The sequence below is a fragment of the Myodes glareolus genome, chromosome 3 (assembly GCF_982192425.1).
Source record: "Myodes glareolus chromosome 3, mMyoGla1.1, whole genome shotgun sequence".
Classification (NCBI taxonomy): domain Eukaryota; kingdom Metazoa; phylum Chordata; class Mammalia; order Rodentia; family Cricetidae; genus Myodes; species Myodes glareolus.
Genome location: NC_142028.1, coordinates 102,761,986 through 102,785,642, shown reverse-complemented (window position 1 = coordinate 102,785,642; position 23,657 = coordinate 102,761,986). Strand labels below are relative to the sequence as shown.

General features: G+C 41.6%; 2 protein-coding genes across 3 annotated transcripts in view; one reads left to right on the top strand and one right to left on the bottom strand.

Moving 5' to 3' along the window:
• The window catches only part of Focad (focadhesin), a 297,602-nt gene extending 288,201 nt beyond the window's left edge, over nt 1-9,401 (top strand). Inside the window, exons 40-44 of the mRNA XM_087904862.1 lie at nt 1,268-1,445; nt 2,983-3,080; nt 5,000-5,251; nt 7,142-7,217; nt 9,015-9,401. Coding sequence (XP_087760988.1) covers nt 1,268-1,445; nt 2,983-3,080; nt 5,000-5,251; nt 7,142-7,217; nt 9,015-9,088 — 678 coding nt within the window. The 3' untranslated portion in view covers nt 9,089-9,401. The remainder of the gene's footprint in view (nt 1-1,267; nt 1,446-2,982; nt 3,081-4,999; nt 5,252-7,141; nt 7,218-9,014) is intronic.
• Hacd4 (3-hydroxyacyl-CoA dehydratase 4) overlaps nt 7,380-23,657 on the bottom strand; it is a 28,466-nt gene continuing 12,188 nt past the window's right edge. The window contains exons 5-7 of one of the 2 annotated variants that reach the window (XM_087904863.1): nt 21,127-21,233; nt 17,968-18,093; nt 7,380-7,558 (exon numbers count right to left, since the gene is read on the bottom strand). In XM_087904863.1, coding sequence (XP_087760989.1) covers nt 7,503-7,558; nt 17,968-18,093; nt 21,127-21,233 — 289 coding nt within the window. In that variant the 3' untranslated portion in view covers nt 7,380-7,502. Of the gene's footprint in view, nt 7,559-8,275; nt 12,772-17,967; nt 18,094-21,126; nt 21,234-23,657 lie in introns of those variants that run through there. The other variant, XM_048453053.3, reaches the window with a different exon arrangement.

Below are 23,657 nucleotides of genomic sequence, written 5' to 3'. Positions count from 1 at the left end.
TCTCTGATAGATACATGATTTTCTGACACCATACACTGGTCATTTGAAAAATGGTGATTCATCAAGTTTTGAAGGTCTTCTAAATGTTGGTATGTTTTATTATATGATATGAAAACATCATATTTGTTATGATCCTCAGAAATTGTATCAGAAAAGCACTCTAGACACTGGGAAGTTCTCAGACTCAAAGAAATAGACAAGTTTTTTTTCTGAAAATTTAATTTTTATTAGAAGATTTAATTATTGGCACAAATACTATGAAGTATTTTTCTTGGTGTGATAGGCTCATTTCTTTAAGTTTTTAATAAAATAGTCTATCTAATAGGCAGTTAAAATAGCCAGAGTTTGTTATCATTCCTTCAAGGAATTAGTGCCCCATATAGAACTATTTCAGTTCTCAACTCAGCCTTACCAGTGTTTCTCCTTGATCCAACTATGTCACTGGGGAACAGAGCTGAATTTCTAAGCATGTTTCCCTGTTTTTTTTTTATTGTTTACATTACATGTAACTGGAATCTCAATTTATTTATTTTATATATAGAGGTGTTTCATCTGTGTCTATAATATGTGTATCGTATGTGTGTCTGGTGCCCATAGAAGCCAGAAGAGTGTCAGATCCCTTAGGACTGGAGTTATAGATGGTTGTAAACCACCATGTGGGTGCTGGGACTTGTACTGGTGTCTGGAAGAGTAGCAAATGCTTTTAGCCACTGATCTACGTCTCATGTACCTCATAAATGGATTTTAAAAAATAAGCGGTATTAAAAATGAAATGAGCAACTGGGCGGTGGTGGCGCACACCTTTAATCCCAGCACATGGGAGGCAGAGGCAGGCAGAACTCTGAGTTTGAGGCCAGCCTGGTCTACAAGAGCTAGTTCCATGACAGCCAGGGCTATTACACAAAGAAACCCTGTCTCAAAAAAAAAAAAAAATGCAATGGGCCTTAGGATCTCCAGAATTCTGTGTCATATTTTTAAAACTGCTGCACTAAATACATGTTAAGTATTTAAATTGGTATTTGGAACATGGTAAGGATAGCATGTGTTATATTATTAGTGTGTATGCCTACTTGCCCACCTCTAAACACGATCATAGTTTTCATGAAAAGACAAAAATATGGCATTGCAGCTCTCTCCTGCATGTACAGGGAGCTAGACTCTGCAATAGAAAATAGCATCAAGCTCACGGTTCCTGACTGCCTTTGCCTTGAGGTTCTGTTGCCTTACAAATAACTGAACAATTGTCGTCCCTCCCCCCCTTCCCCAGGACAACATAGAAAAGGCTGCCTTTGTCAAACTGTACTTGGTCTCTCAAGGACGACTCCCCTTGATGAGCCTAATGGATCTGATCACGGCTGCCATGCAGCACCGTGAGAAACAGACTCTGGCCTGGATGATTCTGCACTGCCTTTACCAGGCACGCATTGTGAGCCATGCCAACACAGGTGAGGACAGAAACAGTGGCCTGCTCTCTCTCTTCAGCCGCATGCGTCTCCTCAACTTAAAAGCTAACTTGTGTGCTCAGGGTTCATGATGTGAAATTCCCAAACGATCCGTAAAGATACTGTGGAACAGAAAACCTAGCTTGTTTGCTGATGGTGGTTTGGGAATAGTGTCCTCACTCCCTCCAGATGAATAGTGTCTTCAGTGGATGATAAGTTGTGCCTCACACCGTCTATTTCTTGGATATAGGAATGAATTCTTTTGAAGATTTTCATATTATTTCTTTTCCTCTAGACCAGGTCCTCATCCTGGGTTGCAACCCTTTTGAGGGTCAAGTGCCCCTTTCATAGGGGTCACGTATCATATGTCCTACATATCAGACATTTATATTACAGTTCATAGCATTGCATAATTACAGTTGTGAAGCAGCAGTGAGAATAATGTTATGGTTGGGGGTCAGCACAGCATGGGGAACTGCATTCAAGGGTCACATCATTAGGAAGGTTGAGAACCTGCTCTAGACCCTCATGGACACAAACACTAGAGTTGCTTCTGTCGATTTTACTTTACTTTTCTGAACACGCAGGTGGAAATTGATTCTGCCTGACGATAGAAAATGGGGATTTTTTTTGGGGGGGGTCTATTTAATTAAGAGTCATAAAAGGAAACAAGCAAAATTAAATAGTAAAGAGATCTAAGTGTTAGGATTAAAGGTGTGCACTGCCATTCCGGGCATGTTTTACTTACAAAGCATTTTAGACATTGGCCTGTAAGAGCCTCCTCACAATAGAACTTGCTCTTGGCATCTCTGACCTTGGCTGTATGTTTATTAGGTCAGTTGATACATTGCGTTTGAGCAGTTTGCTTATTTGCCTTAGTGTCTAAGTACTAAAAACATGACTTTTTTTATTTAAGTAAATATAGTGTATGTATTATTGGTGTGTGTGTGTGTGCGCGCGTGCACGCGTGCGTGTATGTGTATGCTTGTGCTATGGTATATGTGTGGAGGGTAGAGGACAACTCTGGGTATGTGGGTCTTTCTTTTGACTGTAGGTCCCACAGATCAAACTCAGATCATCAGGCTTTCATGGGAGGCACATTCACATTGATAAAAATACTTAGAATAAACTGGGTCTGTCTGATGTTGCTTTTGGTTCTGATGAGCCTACTTGCAAAAGTAGTTCTCCTTTCCTCTCAGTAAGTCCTTAGGACCCCCCTAAGTAATTTTTCCTGTGCTGGAACCCTTCATTTAAGAACAAAAAGAATATTTATCAACGTCTATGCTGACATTTCTTCTCCAGTTACCCTACCGTGGCTGGCTGGTGTTTTTCTTTGTACGTCTTTGGGACAGGCTTCTAATTACTCTGCCGTATTGAGAACAGGAGAGCAGAGGAAGACTGTAAAACAGCTAAGTACCAAGACGCAGTGATACTGCCTAGCTTCAGTCCAGATTTCTCCCGAATGCCACGGGCAGTGACATCTCTAGCACTGCATCCTACAGTGGCCTCCGTTGTGATGGTTGCTGCTGATGTGTTTCAGGCGTGTTGAAGAGGCTGGAGTGGCTCCTGGAGCTGATGGGTTACATGAGAAACCTTGGGTACCAGCCAGCGCCTGACCAGACTGTGGCTCTCCATGAGGTACATAGAGAAGCAGCGGACTTATCTTAAAATGTAAAACTTATATTTTCTTTCCTAAAAAGGACTCTGTGGCTGTCTTCATTGCTGTAACAAATACGTGAGGTCATCAGCTCACAAAGTGAAAACATTCATTTGGCTCACACTTTGGGGTTCTCGCACAGGATCCACGGATCCCATAACTTCATCATGGAAGGAGAGTATTGCTGACCCAGATCTCATACCCATAGTTCTTTCAGGTTAACCCCGCCCCACAAAGATCTCCCACTAGTTACCACCTCCACAGGGTCTCCTGCTCAACCTGGAAGCCAGGGCCTTTGGGGCCCCACAAAGATCTCCCACTAGTTACCACCTCCACAGGGTCTCCTGCTCAACCTGGAAGCCAGGGCCTTTGGGGCCACGCAAGACCCAATATCAAGCACATTCTCACAGCTTTTCTTCTTGTCATGAGAAACACTGGAAACAACTCTTTGTTGTCACAGTCAGCAATGACTCTTGCTGTGTTTCTGGAGATTCTCAGGACTGTCTTTTGAGATCTTTTTGGCCGTTCCAGAACTCACTCTGTAGACCAGGCTGGCCTCAAACTCAGGGATCTGCCTGCCTCTGTGTCCTGAGTGCTGGGATTAAAGGCGTGCCCCCTTCCGCCCCACCCTGGTGAGAAATACTTTTAACAAAACATGTTCTTGGATGCATATGACCTCTAGTTAGAAAAGAGGGTTCTCATACAGTTTGTGGGGAAATGCTAGGCTTGGACCTCTTCTCTGCTCACATGTGACTGAAAATACCTAGGATGAAGAGATTCCTGAAGTGTGTGCCAACACCTGCATACAGCACGTGGAGTAGGATTGCATCACATCTGCAACATGACCTATGATACCCCCAAAGAAAAGGCCTCTTGTAATGGGTAGTTGTAAAAACACCCAATAAGACAAACATAGCTTTTTCCCCACTTTTTCTTCTTAATTTTCCTTGGAGGCATTCCTCCTGGTTGAGAATGATTTACATAGCCTGATATGTTCTTTGAAATCCTGTACTATTTGTCTAAAGAGTTTTGTGTCTTTTTGAAGTTATTAATTTTTTTCTTGCTTTTTGAGATGGGGTTTCTCTGTGTAGCCCTGGCTGTCCTGGAATTCACTATTTAGACCAGGTTGGCCTCAGAATTCACAGAAATCCATCTGCCTCTGCCTCCTGAATGCTGGGATTAAAGGCATATGCCACCTGAATTTATTAAAATTTTAATTCATCAGTTAGGATCTTGAGAGACTGAAAAATACTTTTTGAAAAACTTTTTCAGCTAATGCAGTCTCTTTTTCTTACTTCCTGAGCTTTTATTAACTTTCTGTTTTTTTACAAAAATCTCAAAATACTTAGCATGCAAATTAGCTGGTTAAAGTATAATTGAAATCACAGTAATTCAGCATCTTGGAAGTGTCGCCATTACCATGTCTAAGTTTTTTACAAGTATCTAATGTAGTCTGAAGGCGGATAGATTCCAGACAGATTTTTTTAAATGCCTAAAGATAAACTTTTTATTGTTTAAAAATAAAATTGAATGCTTCATATTCTTAAAAATCAGTTTTTTCCATATAATAAATATCTTTCTTAAGTTTATTTAGCTCTTTAAAGCACCAGAAAATGGTGACGTATTTAGATCTTGATATGATTAAGAATAAATTATATTTCTCCTGAAGTGTTGGAGGAATGATCCAGCCTCACAGAAGGGAAAAGTCAAGGAACCTTCCGAAGCACAATGCGGCTCTGCAGTCAGCATGGAGCTGAGTTTGCTGTTCAGGGTGGTTCCTCTTCTGGGGCAGTGGTGAGAGAAGGGGAAGACAGCCTTGCATCACGGTGGAGGCTGTGTTCGCGAACCTGTGTCACTCTGAGTAGAACATGAGCTCATGTCACTTCTATTTCCTTAACAGGCTTTGGACTTCTTGCTGCTCATATTTGCAGCTGCGGTGATGGTGTGGGCAGACCATGAGGCCCCACTTCTCCTTGGCCTCAGTGCCAGTTGGTTGCCATGGCATCGGGAGAATGGCGCTAGTGGGCCAGCAGCAGCCTTGCTTGGCAGGAGTCCGATGCATAGAGTGACCGTGCAGGAGGTTTTCACTTTCCTTCCCAGTAGCATGCTACTGCTGCTACAGAAAGAGCCGTGGAAGGAACAGACCCAGAAGGTGAGGGGTGGCAGCTGCCTGCTTAGCAGGGCAGGCCGGCTTTTGTCTCCAGCACTTGCTGCTGTAGGATGGAAGTGGGAATTAAACAAAGCTTGGATCACATCAAAGGCTTTCATACTCAGCCCCAAGTATCACTCTATGCCATGTCCTGGAGACCGAGGCCAGCCCAGGCTCGTGGTGTCTATTGTCTAGAGACAACACCAACAGAAACAGAAACCCTTTATGGTGAGGGGCAGCTAGAGATAAAGCCTGTGTCTTCATTCATTTATTGAGGGACACATGCTCTTGATCCTAGGGGGAATGGATGCATTCTACCTCCAATCCTTGACGTCAGGACACATAGGCAGATGAGCTCAAGATTTAGGATGGTTTGCTGTGTGGAAGAGAGATGCAAGTCCAGGGGAGGCTCAGAACATTCTAGAGGAAGTGTAGGTCTAGAGTGAGTAGCTCTCTTGCTGTAACACAGTAAAGGGTCCGTCTGGCTTTTGTTTGTTTTGTTTTGTTTTTTAGACAGGGTTTCTCTGTAGCTTTGGAGCCTATCCTGGAACTAACTCTTGTAGACCAGGCTGGCTTTGAACTTCCAGAGGTCCGCCTGCCTCTGCCTCCCAAGTGCTGGGATTAAAGGCATGTTTCACCACCACCTGGCTTGATTCTTTTTTTTCCCCTTCTTTTTGGTTTTTTTGTGGCAGGGTTTCTCTGTGTAGCTCTGGAACCTTGCTCTATAGACCAGGCTAGCCGCAAACTCACAGAGAACCGCCTGCCTCTGCCTTGCAGGTGCTTTGATTAAAGGTGTGCACCACCCAGCTTCCTTTTGGCTTATTTTATCTCACAGAGCCACTGTGTGTACCTGCCATAGCTGGCCTGTTCTAGAGCCTGATCAGGGTTTTATTACAACCCGATCCCATCACCCCTGACCTCAGGAAAGCCTGTGTCATAGGAAGCTCTTTGGGATTTAGTCCTCCAGTGTGCAAACTCAGCAGAACACATGGGAACATTGTCTCCTTTGCTTGGCTTTATCTGGCTCTGTCATGTCTTTAATACAACTAATTGGAAGATTCTTTTTGAATCCCATTTAATCAAAACTGGATTTTTATGATGTTGAAAGCTTTAAACTAATAATTTGTTGCTTTTTCTTGAAATATGAACATTAATCCTTAAAAGCATTCTGAACAATGAACCCGGCCTTAGTTATGCCTAACCTCCACTGAGTGTCTCAGCTGAAAGACCTTTCAGAATTAAGTCAGATAAGAATTAGGAGGCTGCCGCAAGCTTTGCATTTTTTGTTCTACTTTTAACCAAAATAAATGTAGTCTCTTCTCTTATTTCCGGAATGAGACACTGTTCACTTTGGATAAAGGATAGACATCTTAAGTTGATTATATATTTGTAGTGACTATTAGTCTACCAGTAAGTTATTAGACAAGCCAAGGAAGGAAATTTTATGAGCCGATTATCCATGGCCAAAATGCATATGGAACCAGTGAGTAGCATGATGGACCAAGAATAGCTTTGCAGCCAGGGGTAGCTAGGCTCAAATCTTGGCTCTGCCATTGAGAGGAAGGTGGCTCGGGCAAGGTCACTAACCTCACAGCCTGTCAGGGTGACTAGAGATAACGTTAATGATAAACAGAGACCTCTGAGCCCACGCCTAGCTCACTTATATCTGTAGGGGAAATGGGTTAGACTTGGTTTGGGAGCTGTGTCTTTCGGCCGTCTCACCTCAGTATCCCTCCACCCTTCAGTCTTCCTGTCTCATTTCTACTTCTCCAGCCTCAGCAGGAACTGCTAGAAGACTGTTGCCCTTCTTCTCATGTCTGCAGACCCAAGAGACCACTGATCTCATGCTGATGGTGGGACTTACGTCACTCACAATGTTCTTTTTCACCCTAGTTCATTGACTGGCTATTTAGCATCATGGAAATTCCTAACGAAGCCTTTGCAGCAAAGTCTAAGGATCTTTTGAAAGGTATTAATTACTTCATGCTTTATGCCCAACATGGGGTAAATCACACATTGCTGTGATGTGGAAGAGCATAGTTGGACACATGGCTTCAAAAAATGTCCTTAATGTGACCTTGCAAGTCAGAAAAATGGGTTAAAAAGGAGAATAAGTGCATTTCAACTTAACTTTTAGATAAATGGTATTAGTTATTTTATTATAATGGTAAAATAGTTAAAATTTACAAAATTTAGGAAAGTAAAAGTAAGATGAGCAGAAATTCAGAGTTCTGGAGACAGTTTTGATGCCTTTCTAGGTTTCTCTCCATCCAGGATATGAGGACTCAGCATCTTTGTGATCTGGAACAGCTGAGAAAGTGCAGTAGATAGTTCTGGTTTCACCTTTCATGGTTTAGCATTATTTTTAAATTCTAAAATGAATTCTTAGACTGGCTCCTAGTAATAGTCGGTGCTGCTTAGGGAACTAGGCATTCCCCGTGCTGTCAAGCACTTCCAGGGTTTCCTTGTTTTATACTTCTCCATGGACTGTCACACTATGACTGTAGGAAACCCCAAATGTGGAAGATCTTTCTGAAAGTTTTATAGAGCCCTAAACTTAGACACGAGGTGTGATTTGACTTTGGTCTCCTGATCTGAGATAGCTTGAACTTGTCACCTATGTCCTGGGTTCTGGACATAGCCAATGGCTACTGCAATGTCATAAGACATGATTGCACTGAGAAGTGCCGTTCCATTGGCCTACCCTGTGGTGATTATCTAGCTTGGAATATACTCATATTTTACTTTAAGGAAAATATAGTATTATTATTACTAAAGAACCAAGAATTATGGGGGAACGGGAAGCATGCAGATGAGGGTCAGTGCCTAATATGATTCTCATACAGCACAGGGCCTCATTGCAAGTCAGGCTGTGATGAAGATATTTCACTTTATCCATTTCTAGGGAGTTGGCAATACGAGTCCCTCTGTCTGTGTGCTGCAGGGAGTCTGGGCTGGTGATTGTTTCAAACATATGCTGTCTTCAGTTACAAAGCTAACAACTGATATCAATAAAGACAACATCACTTGACTTAAAGAATCACACTTTTACTAGATCACAAAGTCATTGGCTTACTGGATTGACTTGGGTGCCCTACATTCCTTCACATTCTTACTTTTTACATAATATCTGAATATATTAATATTCTAGAATAAGACAAGAAATATGTACTAATTACTAAAAGATATAATTCTGAATTTCTCTACTTTAAATTGCTTCTTGGGTCCCATAGCACAATAGGAAATACATACCTTACAGACACATGTCCATATAAAATTTAGTGTGGTGTACTTGCTTCATTGAGCACATGAACTCAACCTTATTATAGGTGTGGAGTTTTTTCTTTAAGCATTTAATGGAGATAATTGTGTTCATGTATAAAAGAACACAAATTTAAAGTAAATTGTTACAAAGGGAACATACTCATGTAAACAGTAACACATTAAGAAAAACAATATCACTAGCATGCCAAACAGCAATAGTTTTACAGACTTTCCTATTTACTGATTATAGGCTAACTTTCAAAAAAGAAGAAAAAATGCCAATTACCTTTGCAATCTGTAAAACCCGTGAGGTTTTATGAGGGGGGATACTATTAAAATTCTAAATTCTGCCAAGCTTTGAGGGAAATCATTGTTAGTCTTGAAGACTTAGTTGCGTGGGAAGTGCCAACCTCCGCTCTGACACCTTTGATAAAATGACCTTGTGAGACCCACCACAGCTCTGTCAGATGCATCTGTGTGCTCTGTGCTCTTGTCCTCCTAGCTACCCTCCTGTCCTTGCGAGTTCTGCCGGAGTTTAAGAAGAAGGCTGTGTGGACCAGAGCATATGGCTGGTGACATCCCAGGAGCCAGCAGCATCCGCATTGAATGAGACGGACCAGAGAGACAGAGGTTTTCAGGACTGGTGTCTGAGATTGGTGAGAACTGATCCTCTCAGTTAGAAACCATGAGAAGGTGGCTTCATACTTACATTTCACCTTGTGTGTGGCCAGAAAAGGGGTGCCTTACTCGGGTACGCCGGGTATTTGAAGCAAAAATAGGAACATGATTTCTGTGTGACCTGAGTTCATTGTAAAAAAATTCCTTTTCTTTGTGAAAACTGAATTATATTTTTTTCTCCCTTAAATTCTAGTAAAATAATTTTATGAAATTTGTGTAATGCAACCTTTATTTTTAAGTCTGTGGTTTGCCGGTGAAAGTGAACCATAGAAGTGTCAAGGGTATGATGATCAATTTTCCTTGTTAGCCACAGAAGAAGTCACTGAGTCAGTGAGTTAGGCAGATTTTATCCTTGCTGATAAAACACACTTAAGAGAACTGCTAAGCACATTCAGATCGCTAGGCATGACACCCACTGGTACCCAGGTTAGGTTCCTCAGTGACAGGTGTAACGCCTGTGCTTGGTTGTCATGCGTGCAAGTGAAGTTATCTGCTTCACAATAACAGTAGCCACAAAGGAGACTGTGAGTTCACAAAGAAATTCAAGGTTGGTCTGATGAATCTGGTGATGCTGATCTGTTCTTCTGGAGATGGTACCTCCTACTTGGCAAGGTGTCTGCCAGCAACCTCAAAGGTAAAGAAAGGTTCTTTTCCCCACAACCATGGGAGAAGCAGCACCGTGAGGACTCTAGAAGCCATGTAACTCTCTGAACAAGTATCTGGTCCCTGGCAGGTGGGATACACTCGGTGACAAGGCCTAAGTCACAGGGGAGGCAGCCCCAGCAAACCATCTGAACTAGGTTTCCGCAGGAGAAAGATGATAGGATGTTAGACAAGCAAAAACAGAAAGCTGTGTCCTCAGGAGATCACCCTTTTTACAAGTCCCGTTCCCTTCACCAGAGTGATCCGTGGCCTAAAGGTTTGAGGGATATCACAGTCTCAGCTACTGCAGTGGCTAAAAACTCAGGCAGCATTTTAATTTTGTGCTAATTATTGTGACTTCACATGGGCTCAGTCTGCAACAAGTCATATAAATGTACAAGCAGGTAATCATTAGGAGGAAAAGTCGTGATACTGAACGCCAGGTGCTTTCGTATCTGCCACGCACAGTGCCTGGGGCTTCACAAACACCACGCAACTGCTACTACTCACAGGTGGCGCATATCTTCTCGTCCCAAAGTGCACCTGGCACGTTCAAAGTAGCACTACTAATTTTATTTTCCAGATATATAATTTCTTTACAAGTTGGACTATAAGGAAATAGGTTTAAGCCAAGCGAGAAAGAAGTGGTAGTGATTTATACCAGCTTTTTTCTCATCCCATGTGTAATAGAGACTGAAAGACATCTAGCATTTAACTATTGGGTGCCAGAAAGTCAGTACACTAGACTTTTCATTTGGCTTAGCTTGTTTGAAGTATTGCAACAATGCCCAGGGAATATTGTTTTCTATTTTAAAATGGAGCAAATATATTTAGTAAGTGGGACAGTTTTGCCTAAAAGCAAGATCCTAGAGCCTAGATCCAAAGCTATTGCTACTGCATCAGATACCTTGGCTCCCACTTTAAGGTGCAGATCTGCTAAGAGAAACACCAGGCTTTGGGCACTGGGAAGCTTGAGACTAGTGAAGCAAACCAAGTGTGTCTGCATGCATTAAAGAGCTGTGGATTCCAGGCTACCTTGGAACACAGGAGACTGTGAGCACTGAAGAGGAAGTGGGCACTGGAGACATCGTGAATCAGCAACCAAGCATTTGCTGATGCCCAGGAAAGGAAGAATCTGCCTAGACTTCAAATTTCAGATTTCTCGTGTCTTTTCAGCCCGATTTCTTTTCAAACCTGGTATTTCCTCCTGTCCTTCACAAGAAAACAGAAGTTTACAAAAAGAAGGAAACAGAATAATCTTCAGTCTCCTCTTTTCTAGTTCTTTCTGTTTTGATCAGTCACGGATGGAAGTCATGAGGTTTTCTGCCTATGACCCTCTAAGGATTCTAAATTGGTAACTCTAAAGATTAAACTCAAGGGTATGCCAATGAAATAATAGCCTCCCTCCTGGTTACCTGCATGACCCCCAAATGAGAGTTAAATGTTTGATAAAGATACTCCACTTAGTTTTACACAAGCAAGCCGACGTTTCTTTTTTAGACCATGTTCTTAACTACATAAAGGAGTCTTGGTTTCAAGTCCTCTCTTGTCAGCTTTTGAAAACAGGAGTTGCCAAGACGAATAGTAGTTGGGGCTGCATCAGTGTAAGGTTAAAGCTACATTGTGCCTCAAAGAAGTATCCAAACAGATTGGATTTGGAAAGTGTACATTTGGCAAAGATGTGGGTATCCATGCAATTGTCTGAAATCATGTTACAGTCATAACTTAATAGCCCCATGGTATCCAAGGGGCTGCTAAAAACATTTTATGACTTGAATTAGTAATGTTAACATTAAGTAAAAGATGGAAGAGTTTTAAGATGCTAATGTCACCTTTTAGGGTTTGGTAAAGGTGATTGTAGTCAAAGCTGAGGAAGAAAAGACATCTGGAGTGGAAGCCCCATTTTTCTTAGGGAACTCATCATCATACAAATTAGGACTAATAAGTTGCCCCTGTGTAATTCAGGAGGCAACTCTGATCATCTTTGATACAGGATCAGAATGTATCTTTTGGAGATGTATCAAAGAGTTCAAGGGTCCGTTCTGTCAAGTTCCAAGAGGTCCAACTGTCTTCCTATTTCTGTTAGCTACAGCACAAGCTAGCAGTGTTCCTGCTAGAGCAGCTGATCAGGTCTACAGCTCACATCTATACTAATCTCACTGAGCTGGCTAGCATCTTGCTCTTGGATGTCCAAGCCTCTAGAACTGTAAACCATAAAGTTCTGTAGAACTTCCACACTGCTGCAGTAGTAGCCACAGGACAACCAAGTCCTGTGGGAGGGGGTGCACTTTGCGACATAGCAGCAGCTGAGCTAAGACATTTGATAGATATCTAAGTATACATAATGCTCAAAGTGATTGACTCTAAGGGCAGGGGCATTTGTCTATAGAGTATCTACGTATCCGTAACGCTCAAGCTGCTTGGCTCTAAGACTGGCAGCGGCAGAGGGGTTATCTATAGATAACTTACGTTATCCTAGAATTAAAGAGGATGCTTAACAGCATTGCCTTCCTATAAATCTGCTAGTTGTGATTGCAGAAGTTAATCAGTTGGCTTCTCAAGTCAATTGAACTTACTCCACTGAATCTACTACTCGTTAACTTTGCACAGAAACATTCAGACCTCACACACTGAAGCCCCCAGACCTGGTGCAGCAAGGTGTGCTGTGCCTGTGGAAGATGTGTTCATAAGGCACGGTCGAGGTGGAACAGAATATGCGGTGCCTGCAGGAATCCATGTAACAGATTGTTGTCAAGTTCTCAGTTCTCTTTCCCTAGCATATGCCCAGGGCTGTGTCTGCTGCAGGGTGACCCAGCAGCCTGTCTCCTCTCTTGTGTGATGGGCAGGAACGCTGCCTCACATTTTCTTCTGCTTGACAGGAAAGATTCTGAGGACATCTCTTCTTTCTGTGTAAAGATGGCTGTAGGTGAAATACATACCTACGGTGCAAAAGAAAGTGAGGTGGGTTAGCCACTCCTTTGAGAGGGTCTGTGGTTTTAGGACACAGGCAGGGGGCTGCTTGAATTCTAGGAGCTACACAGCTGCAAGGGAGGCTCAAGAAGAGCAATGAAGAACCATCCAGATTGTATGTAGAAGGGGAATGCAAGCAAACTCTTCCGTCCAACTCATTCTACTGCAGGCTAGCCCTCCCCTCCCCTCCCCTTCTTCTTTAGTAGCTTTCCGTACTGCGTCTAAACTGTCTGCTTTTCTTCTTCATTCATGTGTGGTACTCTTACACTTGGAAGCTGCTGCCTCGCAGACATGATTAGTATCCTGATAATCTGTGAAGGGTGAAGCTAATAATGGAAGTCTTTCCCCCAGTTTCTTGGAAAGCAATGTTAGTAAGTTTGTGCATATATAATTTTCTCTTAGCCCACACTACATTTGATTAAATGACTCTTAAGTAGCTCCACCCTCTGATTGCATATCTCCTACATACGTTACTGTAGTATATGAGTGGGTTTGGTGTGGTTATTTCCACACGTGACATGCACTGATCACATCTCACCTCCCTTCTGTCATTCTTCCAGCCCCTCATAATCACAATTCAACTCTTATGTTAATTTTTACATTTTCACACGTAAGAGAGAACATTCTGGCTCGCTAACATGCCCTCCATTTCCATCCGATGTCCTAGAATAACAGCAATTACTCTTGCTGCCTGAGTGTCCCACTGTGTGATCCATGCACCGTGTTTTCTCTATCCGTCCATGTGGGCAGACTCGTGGGCTGGTTCCTTATCTTCCTGTTGTAAATAGTGCCACAAATATCACGGGTATGCCTTCTCTCTCGTGGCTGCTAGCTCCACTTCCTTCTGTCCTCCGAGGGGCAGCTGGATCGTACGGTAGCTCTATTTTTAGATTTTTTGCAGAACTTCCACACTGCTGCAGTAGTAGCCACACTAATTTGCATTCCCGACAACCGTAGTTTCTTTTTCTCCACATCCTCACTAGCATTTGTTTTTGTTGTTGTTTGATTGGTAACAGCCAGTCTGCCTGGGCTGAAATGTTAGCTCACTGGTTGTGTTTCCCTGATGGTTAGTAAAAGGAAACATATTTTTCATAGTAATTGATGGTGTAAACATATACTTTATAAGTCTACTCAAATCACAAACACATTTTCTAATTGTATTACTTATTTCATATTAAATTTTTTAAGATCTCTGTATCTCCAGAGTAGCTGGCGACAGTTCTCTTCCTCTCTGTACATTGTTCCTTTGCTCTTTTATTTGGTCTGCTGTGTAGAAGCTTTCTGACTTATTGTCATCTCATTAATTCTTCCTTATGTTTCCCGAGCTATTAACATCTTATTCAAAAAGTTATCGCGTGTATCATATTTCGAAGTCTTCCACTGTTACTTTCAGAGTTTCAGGTCTTACATTAAAGTATTTGATAATTTTGAATTATGAGTTACGTCTGTGTAGGGTGAGGGTCAGGTCATGTGTCAGTCTTTTGCATGGGTATATCTTGTTCTCCCAGCACCATGTGTTTCTCTCATGTGTACTGTTATTGTTGGCATGTTTATTTCCTTTTTTATTGGTCTTTTATGCCAATACTATACTGCTTGTTACTGAGTCTTGTGTCTTGGAATTGGGTATTGAGATACCTCCAGCTTTGTTCTTTCTGCTTTAGGGTTTGGGGCTTACATACTAATTTTACGGGTTTTGTTGTTGTTCTGTGACGCATGTTATTTATTATTTTATTCTTTTTAAAATTATTTTCTTAAAAGCTTATGTGTGAGTATGTGTTTATGGTACTGCATGTGTGGTATGCTGGTATGTATGCCATGTGTGCAAATGTAGTGGCCAGAAGAAGATTTCGCTCTTGACTGTGCCTCTCCCTGCCTTATTCCACCGAGACCGGGTCTCAGTGAACCTGGAGCTGGGCTAGCAGCCAACAAGTCCCAGCAATTCTCTTGTTTCTACCTCCTACAGCCCCAGAGCTATAGGTATGTGGCTACATCTAGCTTTTTGGTGGATGTTAGGGATTCAAATCCAGGTCCACATGCTTGTATAGCACAGCTCTTACCCACTGAGTGATGATCTCGGTCTTCAAAATGTCTACAGAGTTCTGATGGAGATTGCATTGAATCCCTAGATCACTTTGAGTGATATGGACATTTAATGATTGCTGCCAACCCATGAAAACTGGCAACCTTTCCACCTCTTAGTGTCTTCAGGCTCTCTCACCAGTGCTTTGCGCCTTTGTTGGAAAGGATTAGTACTTCCTTAGTTTGTTCAGAGCTGTAGTTTGTGGTTATTGCGATTTAGATTTTGTTCTTCAATTCTTCCTTAGCAAATTCATTATGTGTGGAAGGGCTTTTTTTAAAGACAGAAATTAGAAACATAGGGACCTAAGTAGACAGAGTCATTTTGAATGAACTTTGAGAAGGTTGTGGAGTGCGAATGTCCCTAGGTGCTGCCCAGGAGAAGGGCTGCTTCTGCTGGTTCTGTCCTGCTGTTCAGTCTGTTTCTCTCTCCTGATGGTTCTGGTGAAGTCTTTAGCTGTCCCACAATGCACCCTGTGGTTTTTCGTTATTTTACTTTGTTTTTAAGACAAGGTCTCCCTCTCTTGCTCAGATTGGCCTCAGAGGGACAACCCTCTGTGCCATCCTCCGGAGTGCTGAGATTTCAGGTGTGAGCCGCTGTCGCTGGTGTACATTTTTCTATGCATCTGCCACAGCATGCATAATTTGACTCCCGTCCTTCCTGTGTATCTGCCTTTCTTTCTTTCTCTTGTCTAATTGCTTTGACTAAAATGAACAGGACTCTGAAAAAGAGCAAGGAAACTGGACATCTTGTCTTGTTCCTGATAATAGAGGAATTATTTTGTTTTTCAATATTCGGTATAATATTAGTTCTGAGTTTGTCATACATAACTTGTTCTTGTATTCTTACCATGAATGGGTGGTAAACTTTATCAAATGATTTTTTTTACATCTACTTATAACTTTTATATCATATGGTAGTTTATTGGTTTGTAGGGAATGAACTATTTGAAGCTGGGAATGAAGCCTAGTTACAGTGTGTGATCTTCTGATCTACTGATATATTGTTAAGAGTTCATCATCTGTTGGTTGGGCTGTTGGGCTGTAGTTTCTTCTGCATTTTGGTAATGTTGGCCCAAATGATTGCCTATTAATTTGAGAAGAAAGGGTACTGGTTGCTCTTGGTTAAATCTTGGTAAAATGCATCCATGAAGCCATCTTATGCTGACTTTTCTGCATTGCGAGATTTATTACTAGTTTATTACTCATTTCTAGCCTGTTCAGGCTTTTCTATACCCTTCTCTATATCCTGTTGGCTGAATTTCAGGTGATCTCTTGTATCTAGAAATATTTCCAATTTCCAATTTGTGAACAGGTAGGCTTTAAAAATAATCCCAACTGTTCTTCTGCATTTCCTTTAACATGTCTAACTTTATTTCTTTGGATCTTCTATTTTGGGGGGAGGTTATTCTAACTGAAAGGTTTATCCGCCTTTTTTCCGTTCTTTCAAGGAAATAACTAGTTTTATTTTGTTGACCCTTAGTGGTACTTATTTTCTGTCTACCTCTGGTCTAATTTTTATTTCTCTTCATACAGTCATTTGGAATTTGGTTTATAATTGTTTTTCTTAGCCCTTGAGATGTATGTGTAACTTATTTATCTGAAATACTTATGTTTTTTATTCATTGTTCTTGATACTGTTTTTGATGTATCCCATAGGCTTGGGTTCCTATATTTCCATTGGTTTCAAGAAATTTTTTCCTTGGACTTTCTCAGTGACCTTCTGTTTGTCTGTAGGAGCAAGTGAAAGCAGGGTGCAGCCAGCACCTTAGTTTCTTTGTGGTCTTCTTTGAGCCATGTGCCCTGAAGCCTTAGCATTGCTCAAGGCCACTACAGATACTATTGTGGTCAGAGAAGTAATAGAACCACAGAAGGCTTGCCTTACCCTGTAAGTGGGAGGCACCTATGCTTGTATGTGTGTGGAGGGATGGTTAGTCTCAATTCTGCTATGATTCTGCACTCTACTGACCATACCCTTGTCTTAGAGGGTAAGGGATCTAATCCCCTGCATTAACACAGTTTGCTGGGACTCTGTTCCCTCGCCCTTGCGCAGAAGGAGATTCCTTCCCACCTAGTAGTACAGCATGGCAAATACTCAAATATTGTATATCTATTGCTGTGCCATGTCTTTTAATCTTACAGTGTTCTGGTTTCTCCTAGTGTTTTCTTGTACTCTCCTCAAAAAGTAGCTCCAAACCTATTGCTGGTGTTCTCTTTGTGGCACAAAACACTCAGCCATCCTGAAATCCATACAGGTAGGTGTGTGTGTGTGTGTGTGTGTGTGTGTGTGTGTGAGAGAGAGAGAGAGAGAGAGAGAGAGAGAGAGAGAGAGGAGTGTTTCTGTGTTTTATTTTTGAGACAATATTTCTCTATCAGGCCCTGCTGCTGTCCTGGAACTTACTATATAGACCAGGCTGGCCTCAAACTAACAGTGATCTCCCTGCCTCTGCCTCTCAAGTGCTGGAATTAAAGGCATGTGTCAGTAAGCCTGGCTCAAGTGTAACTTTTGTGTGTATAAGTGTTTCATCTGCATGTATATATGTGCACCACACACGTGCCTGCTGCCGAAGAGAGGGTGTGGATCTCCTGGAAATCATGATGGTTCTGAGCAGCTCTATGGGGATTGGAAACTAAACCCACGTCCTCTGTAAGAGCAGCAAGTGTGCTCCTAAGCATGGTGCCATCAATCCACTCCCTCCCCACAACTTAAGTTTTTGTTCATAGTTTTCCTTGAGCCTTTGTCACCAACTTCCTGTTTGCCTGCTAGCGAGTGCTAGCATGTAAAGCCAAACATAAAACAAAATGGGTATAAATGAAAAAAGTAAAAAAAATAGGTATTCCTTCTGTTTGGCATGTTGTTTTATAGGCATATCTTTGTGGTAAAAAGCATGTCTGTATATCATGCATCTTGCAGGCATATTTTCTATGAGTTGTTGTTGCTGGACAGTGAAAAGCTGCAAGGGCCTTAACCAGACTATCTAGTTCATTGTGTTGGGCTTCCATTTTAGTCCTCCCCACACTTACCTATCTGCTTAAGTCAGCGGCAGTATAAACTACAAGAAGAATGCAAAAACAAAGTATCCGCTTACCTATGAAGAGCATCATGAGATACAGCTTCAGCACGTAAGGCAAGTAGCTGGATATGTCAAACGGCAGCACAGTGGAGTTGGTGCCAAACGACTCAAAATAAGGCAGTGACTGATAGATGGTAAATGCTGTTTGAAGAGAACAAAGGTGGTGAAGATTCTCTTACAAGTTACAGAAATGTGTGTGCATGTGCAGCATTAATGAAGGAGGTTTTGAGTCAGCAATAACAGTTTTGTGAGGGTTGCTGAATCCTTTAGTTAAAGCTGGAACTTGATGTAGAAGTCTATGGAGTGCTTTTGTTGCTTAAATTGTTTCAGCATTCTGACTTAGTAAACTGTTGCCCATTGTATACCTGCTATTGAATCCACACATTCCTTGCTTACATAGAAAGACTGTGTAGCACTTCTTAAAGTGATGACTTAAATATACAGTTCTTGCCTCGCTCACAAATAGGGAGACCGTCAGGTATAGAAAGCGCTACATAATTTTCCCCTTGGCATGAGATGACACACGTTTAACAGTGGAGACTCTGAGAGGCTCTGCAGTGATGAATCAGACCTCCCATCATGCCACAACTGGCCTGAGAACGGCTTCTTTCTCGTCAGCCCTAGAAGAACTTAGCACAAACCTGGAGTAACTGTGAGAAATGTTGGCGTAAATTAGTCTGTGGGAAGAGGCGAGTTTAGTGTTACAAATAGAGGATCCATCAAACTATATCATATGTGTACTTTTTTAAATAACATTTCATGCAGTAAAATGACATGCTGCTGCCATCTGGGGAAGTGTATTACTATCTTGCCTGCGTGTTTGTAAATATACTGCATGCAGTACCCGTGGAAGCCAGGAGAGGGTGGTGGATCCTCTGGGACTGAAATTACAAACAATTGTTAACTGCCACGTGGGTGCTGAGGACTGAACCCAGGACTTCTAGAAGAGCAGCCTCTGATCTTAGCTGCCAGGCCATCTCTCCAACCTTGTGGTGCACTCTTTTTACAGTTTCCTATTTGTCTGAAGTTGCTTCAGAATAAAAAGTGGTTGCAATGTGATAAATTCAGTCTGTAGCTGAAGCAGATAGATAGGGGTTGGGTGGCATTGGTGCAGTGCTTCCAAAGGACACCACACATGCCATTAAGTTTAACAAAGGTGGTCGCCAAGTCTCAAGCATTCTGGCATAGAAGTGATTGCTTGGATATTTATGAGAGCTTTGTTTATTTGTTGCATTTACCAGACATGAAAATTACAGCTTTAAAATTAAGTAGGAGTTATTAACTTTATTAAAAGTTAAGTAGATTTCCTTCCCTGTCTGGTTTTATACTCTGGAACAGTCGACACATGCGAAGGACAGATCACAGGCCCCTTCTGCCCTGTCTGGGGTTAGTCCTCACCAACACTGTGTTGTGTATATGCCTTTATATGCCTGGGTTTTCTTCTGCCGATGCTTTGGGGAGAGTAAGATTGTAGGCTAGTAAAAGAAAAACAGGCTTCCCTCAAAAGGAAAAGGCTGAACACCAAGAAGAGAAGTGTTTCTTGTATACCTACTCATCCTCATTTTTAGGAAAAGAATCCATTATATGGTCTTTAGAAAACACTTATTTTGCAAATATGGTTTTAATTAACAATTCATAATATATATATATGGATAATGGTGTGATGTTTTGATATATGTATGCAGTGCTGAACGATGAAAGCTAGTATTCAACATCTCATTTTTGTAGTGAGATGACTGAATTTACTCTTTTTAAATAAATGTACACTATTATTAACGCACATTGCCATACATCTTACAGTTGTATTTCTCCTAATGTAAACCTCTTATCCTCTCCAGCATCCAATCTTCTATGTGCTTTATAGTATTTCCATATGCCAAGGCAAATAAATGCACTTAGCAAATCTTCCATGAATGAGGGATTCCATTCTTAAAGAATGCACAGCTGAGTCTGTTGTTGCTGCTGCTTTTAATGCTTTGTAAAATATTATTCTCTAGATTCTCTGAATATAGTATATCCCAAATTTTAATGATTAATTTTAAAAACAAAAGAAAAATTAAAATCCTGATTTATTGTCTCTAGTCATAAGTAAATAGAAAAACGTTGTGTGGCTTTCTTCTCTATACCAGTCCTCATCTACTATGGCTATTATTCACAACAGCACTCTCTTTATAATGTCTTTCTTGGCCTGTAGTTACTTTAACATGCTTTTTTCATTATTTAAAAACTTTAATCTTGACTTTCAGAAGAAACTCCCCGCAGCCTGTCAAATCCACGACTTGGGGAGTGTTTGTTCTTTGCTTAGCCTCAGGTTCTTTGAAAACTGCTCACTTTGGTTATTTAATTTTGCTTTATTAAAAGAGTCAGTAGTTGATCTCCTGTTTGTTGGGCATGTATGCCAATGTATGTTTGAGAAAGGAAAGAAGCGGGATACCAGACTGACTCCTTATTCCATGAGGGACATGGACATGTAACCAAGAATCATACAATGTCTAGTTGCAGCTGAGATATACCCTATAAAATAATAATCCGTGGTGCTGCACTGGGAAACCACCTTAGCTGAAAAGTTGGTGGCACCCCTCTGAAAGGGGAGACTCGTGCGAGGGTGGCCAAATGGTCACTGGCAGAAGTAGGGCGTTTAGGAGGTGGTGAGAAGCACTCTAGCCAGAGATGACCAAATTTTTAAGTATTAAAACAAATTAAATTCTACCTTCTCTACATGCTCAACCCAGTTTGGAGACTTGGAGGTGAAATGAGTTGCCCAGACTCATACTTAATGAAGGTAAAGACCTGGACATGGATGCTTATTTCTAGCCCAGTATGGGCTTGCTCTCTCTCTCCCTCCCTCCCTCCCTCCCTCCTTCCCCTTCTCTCTTTCTCCCCTATCCCTCTCAATCATTGAGGCAGGGTCTGCCTGTGTATCCGTGGCTGTCCTGGGTCTCTGCAGACCAGACTGACCTTGGTGTTTCTGCCCAAAGGGTTACAAGTGTACACCACCACCCCCCACTGAACTTCTTAATGGTTTCTCTGCAGCAAGGAAATAGACAGTGGAAGATATCATCAGTAAGCCAAGAACTATCAAAAATAAATAGCTGTTTCTTCATCAAAAAAAATTAGTGAGCAATTTGAAATCAGTGGCTTATATGAGTCAGAACTATAACACAGGACTCTTACCTTCGGCAAGAACACACAGTGGGTAAATTGGCATCCACAGCGTTTGACTGAGCCATGTCAAGATAGCGTAAGATGTTCCTATGACTGACAGCATGCTGTATGTGTACCTGGAAGGAAATGGGTAGTTCATAAGTATCATTTGCTGCTGCTGTCTGAGATAAAGAGAAGAAAATGCCTTCCTACAAATTAAACCCTGGAATAAAATTGGAAGTGTGGGAATTACATGCTTTATTTCCTATAATTTAAGCAAGGACAAGGGTAAAAGCGGCGTATCGTGGGGTGGGCAACCTGTCTCCCTGGCTTATCTCGTTGAGTGGATCATAGATAATTATACAGCTGAACAGAACGAGAATGTAGCTCTTACCTCCTTCCAAGAAATTACAATTATAACCTTCCATGATTAATGACTTCAATTTTATTTAAAAGCCAAGCTCGTTTTGTGCAGCAGCAGCTAGGCTTCTTGAAAAGACAGAGCTGTTTGCACTTATTGTAAAGGATGGATTTATTAAAACCCAACTCCGGAGTTGGCACCTACCATTCTCTGTGTCTCTGGCTTTGCCCCATTACACAGTCAGAACTGGCCTTCATTGAAAATATGTAGAAATACACTGATTTGTATTGATCTTGTGTTATACAACGCTGATAAACTTGTTGGTCACTCACAGTTTTCTACCATCTGGATGCCTCTGACATTTTTTCCCTAGTTGCTGTGGCTAGAAATTCCAGTGCAGTGTTGAACAGCATGGATGTCCCCGTTGCATTCTTAGGAGGAATACATCCATCTCATCATTAGCTCTCATGTTAGTTGTGGCCTTTTCACAGGTGCCTTTAATGGGCTGAGTAAGGTCCCTGTTCGTTATTTTCTATAAACAAATTATCTCACATAGATCAAGATGATATTTTCACTCCCATTTTGCAGAAAGAAACACACAAACAAAAGAAGAGCCCGGGGCTTTACTTCTGACTCTAAGGAAAACAAAACCTGTGCATGGGTGCTCACGGAAGGATTTCTTAATTCCCAAAATGTGGGAATAATACAAATATGCATCAGCTATGTGGATAATCCAGAGGTATTGTGGTGATACAATGGAATATTATTCAGCCACAAAATGCCACGAAATACCATTACATGCTGCAACACCATATAAACCTTGAGAACATTATTCCAAGTAAAATGAAGATAGTAACAAGAGATTTTATATTCAGTGACTGCATTTAAATGAAACATAAAGTAGGGAAACCTACAGAGATAGTATGAGAATGGTTGCCAGAACCTGGGGAAGGAGGGAAGCGGGAGAGATGTGCGCATATGGGCATGGTATTCCTAGTGGGTAATAAAGTTGCTCTTTGCCTGAATAACAGTGATGGTTGTGCATCTTTTTGAATATACAGGAACTCACACATTTAATATTTTAAAAAGTTAAATCTGTGGTAGGTAAGTTATATCCCAATAAACTTGATATTTACATAAAGGTAAGTGATTTTCCCCAAGATTGTGTAGCAAGTAAGTAGTAGAGGTTGGTGTTGGTTTCATCCTTCTGTGTCCTCTGAGTCCACAAATCATCCCATGAAAGTCTGTTACCACTTTCAACACAAAAGTCATTTTGTTCTGGTTGGGTCTGCCTGAAATTGAATACTGAGTTAGACAGAATCATATCCCATTATATTGGAAAGCTGTGGTCCCTAGGGAGGAGTCAATGCCTTGTATAAATAGGCAGTCACAGGCTACAGAAGTCCTAGTTTAAAATTCTATTTTTGGAACATTAAATAGCTTTCTAAGTCAATGTACAATCTTTCCGAGGACTCAACCCATTGTCGAGCCTTTATTTTTAACTCAGCCAAGTTATTGACAGTAGAATAAAGACGGATTTCTACAGTTTCAGCCAAAAAGCCAGGACTCTTTGGGACCTGTTGCCATCCAGATATTTGAGGCAGCAGCAGTTCTTGGGATGCCACAGAATGACTAAGCCAGCCATTGGATCCCACTGGAGTCGTGTACAGAAATGGATATGGGGTACATTTTCCCCAGAGAAATGAGGTCCTATTTTAAAATATTCCTGGAGTCACAGAAACCAATTATTGTAGCTTGATTCTCTTTGCTGTGATAAAACATTGACCCAAACTAATGTGGGAGAAGAAAGACTCCCAGGTCATAATCCATCACTGAAGGAAGTCAGGGCTGTACTTGAAGAAGTGACCAGGAACATTGCTTGCTTACTTGCTTCCAGGCCCCCAGCAGGATGGTCCTTCCTCCATAAATTAACAATCGAGAAAATGCCTCCACAGGCCAGTCCGGTGGAGGCAGTTCCTCAGCTGAGGTTTCCCCTCTTCCCAGGTGTCAGGTTGACAACCAAAGCTAACTGACACCAAATTTGGCTTCTGACAAGTAATGCAAGTCCTGTTTTGCTTATTAAAATAATGCGTGCTGGAGCCTTGATAAGTGTCTTCTATTAGCACATAGCTGTGAGTTCATTCCAGGTCAGTGTCCTGGCAAAGCCTCATGCTGGGAACCTGGGGGTTCGGATTTGTAC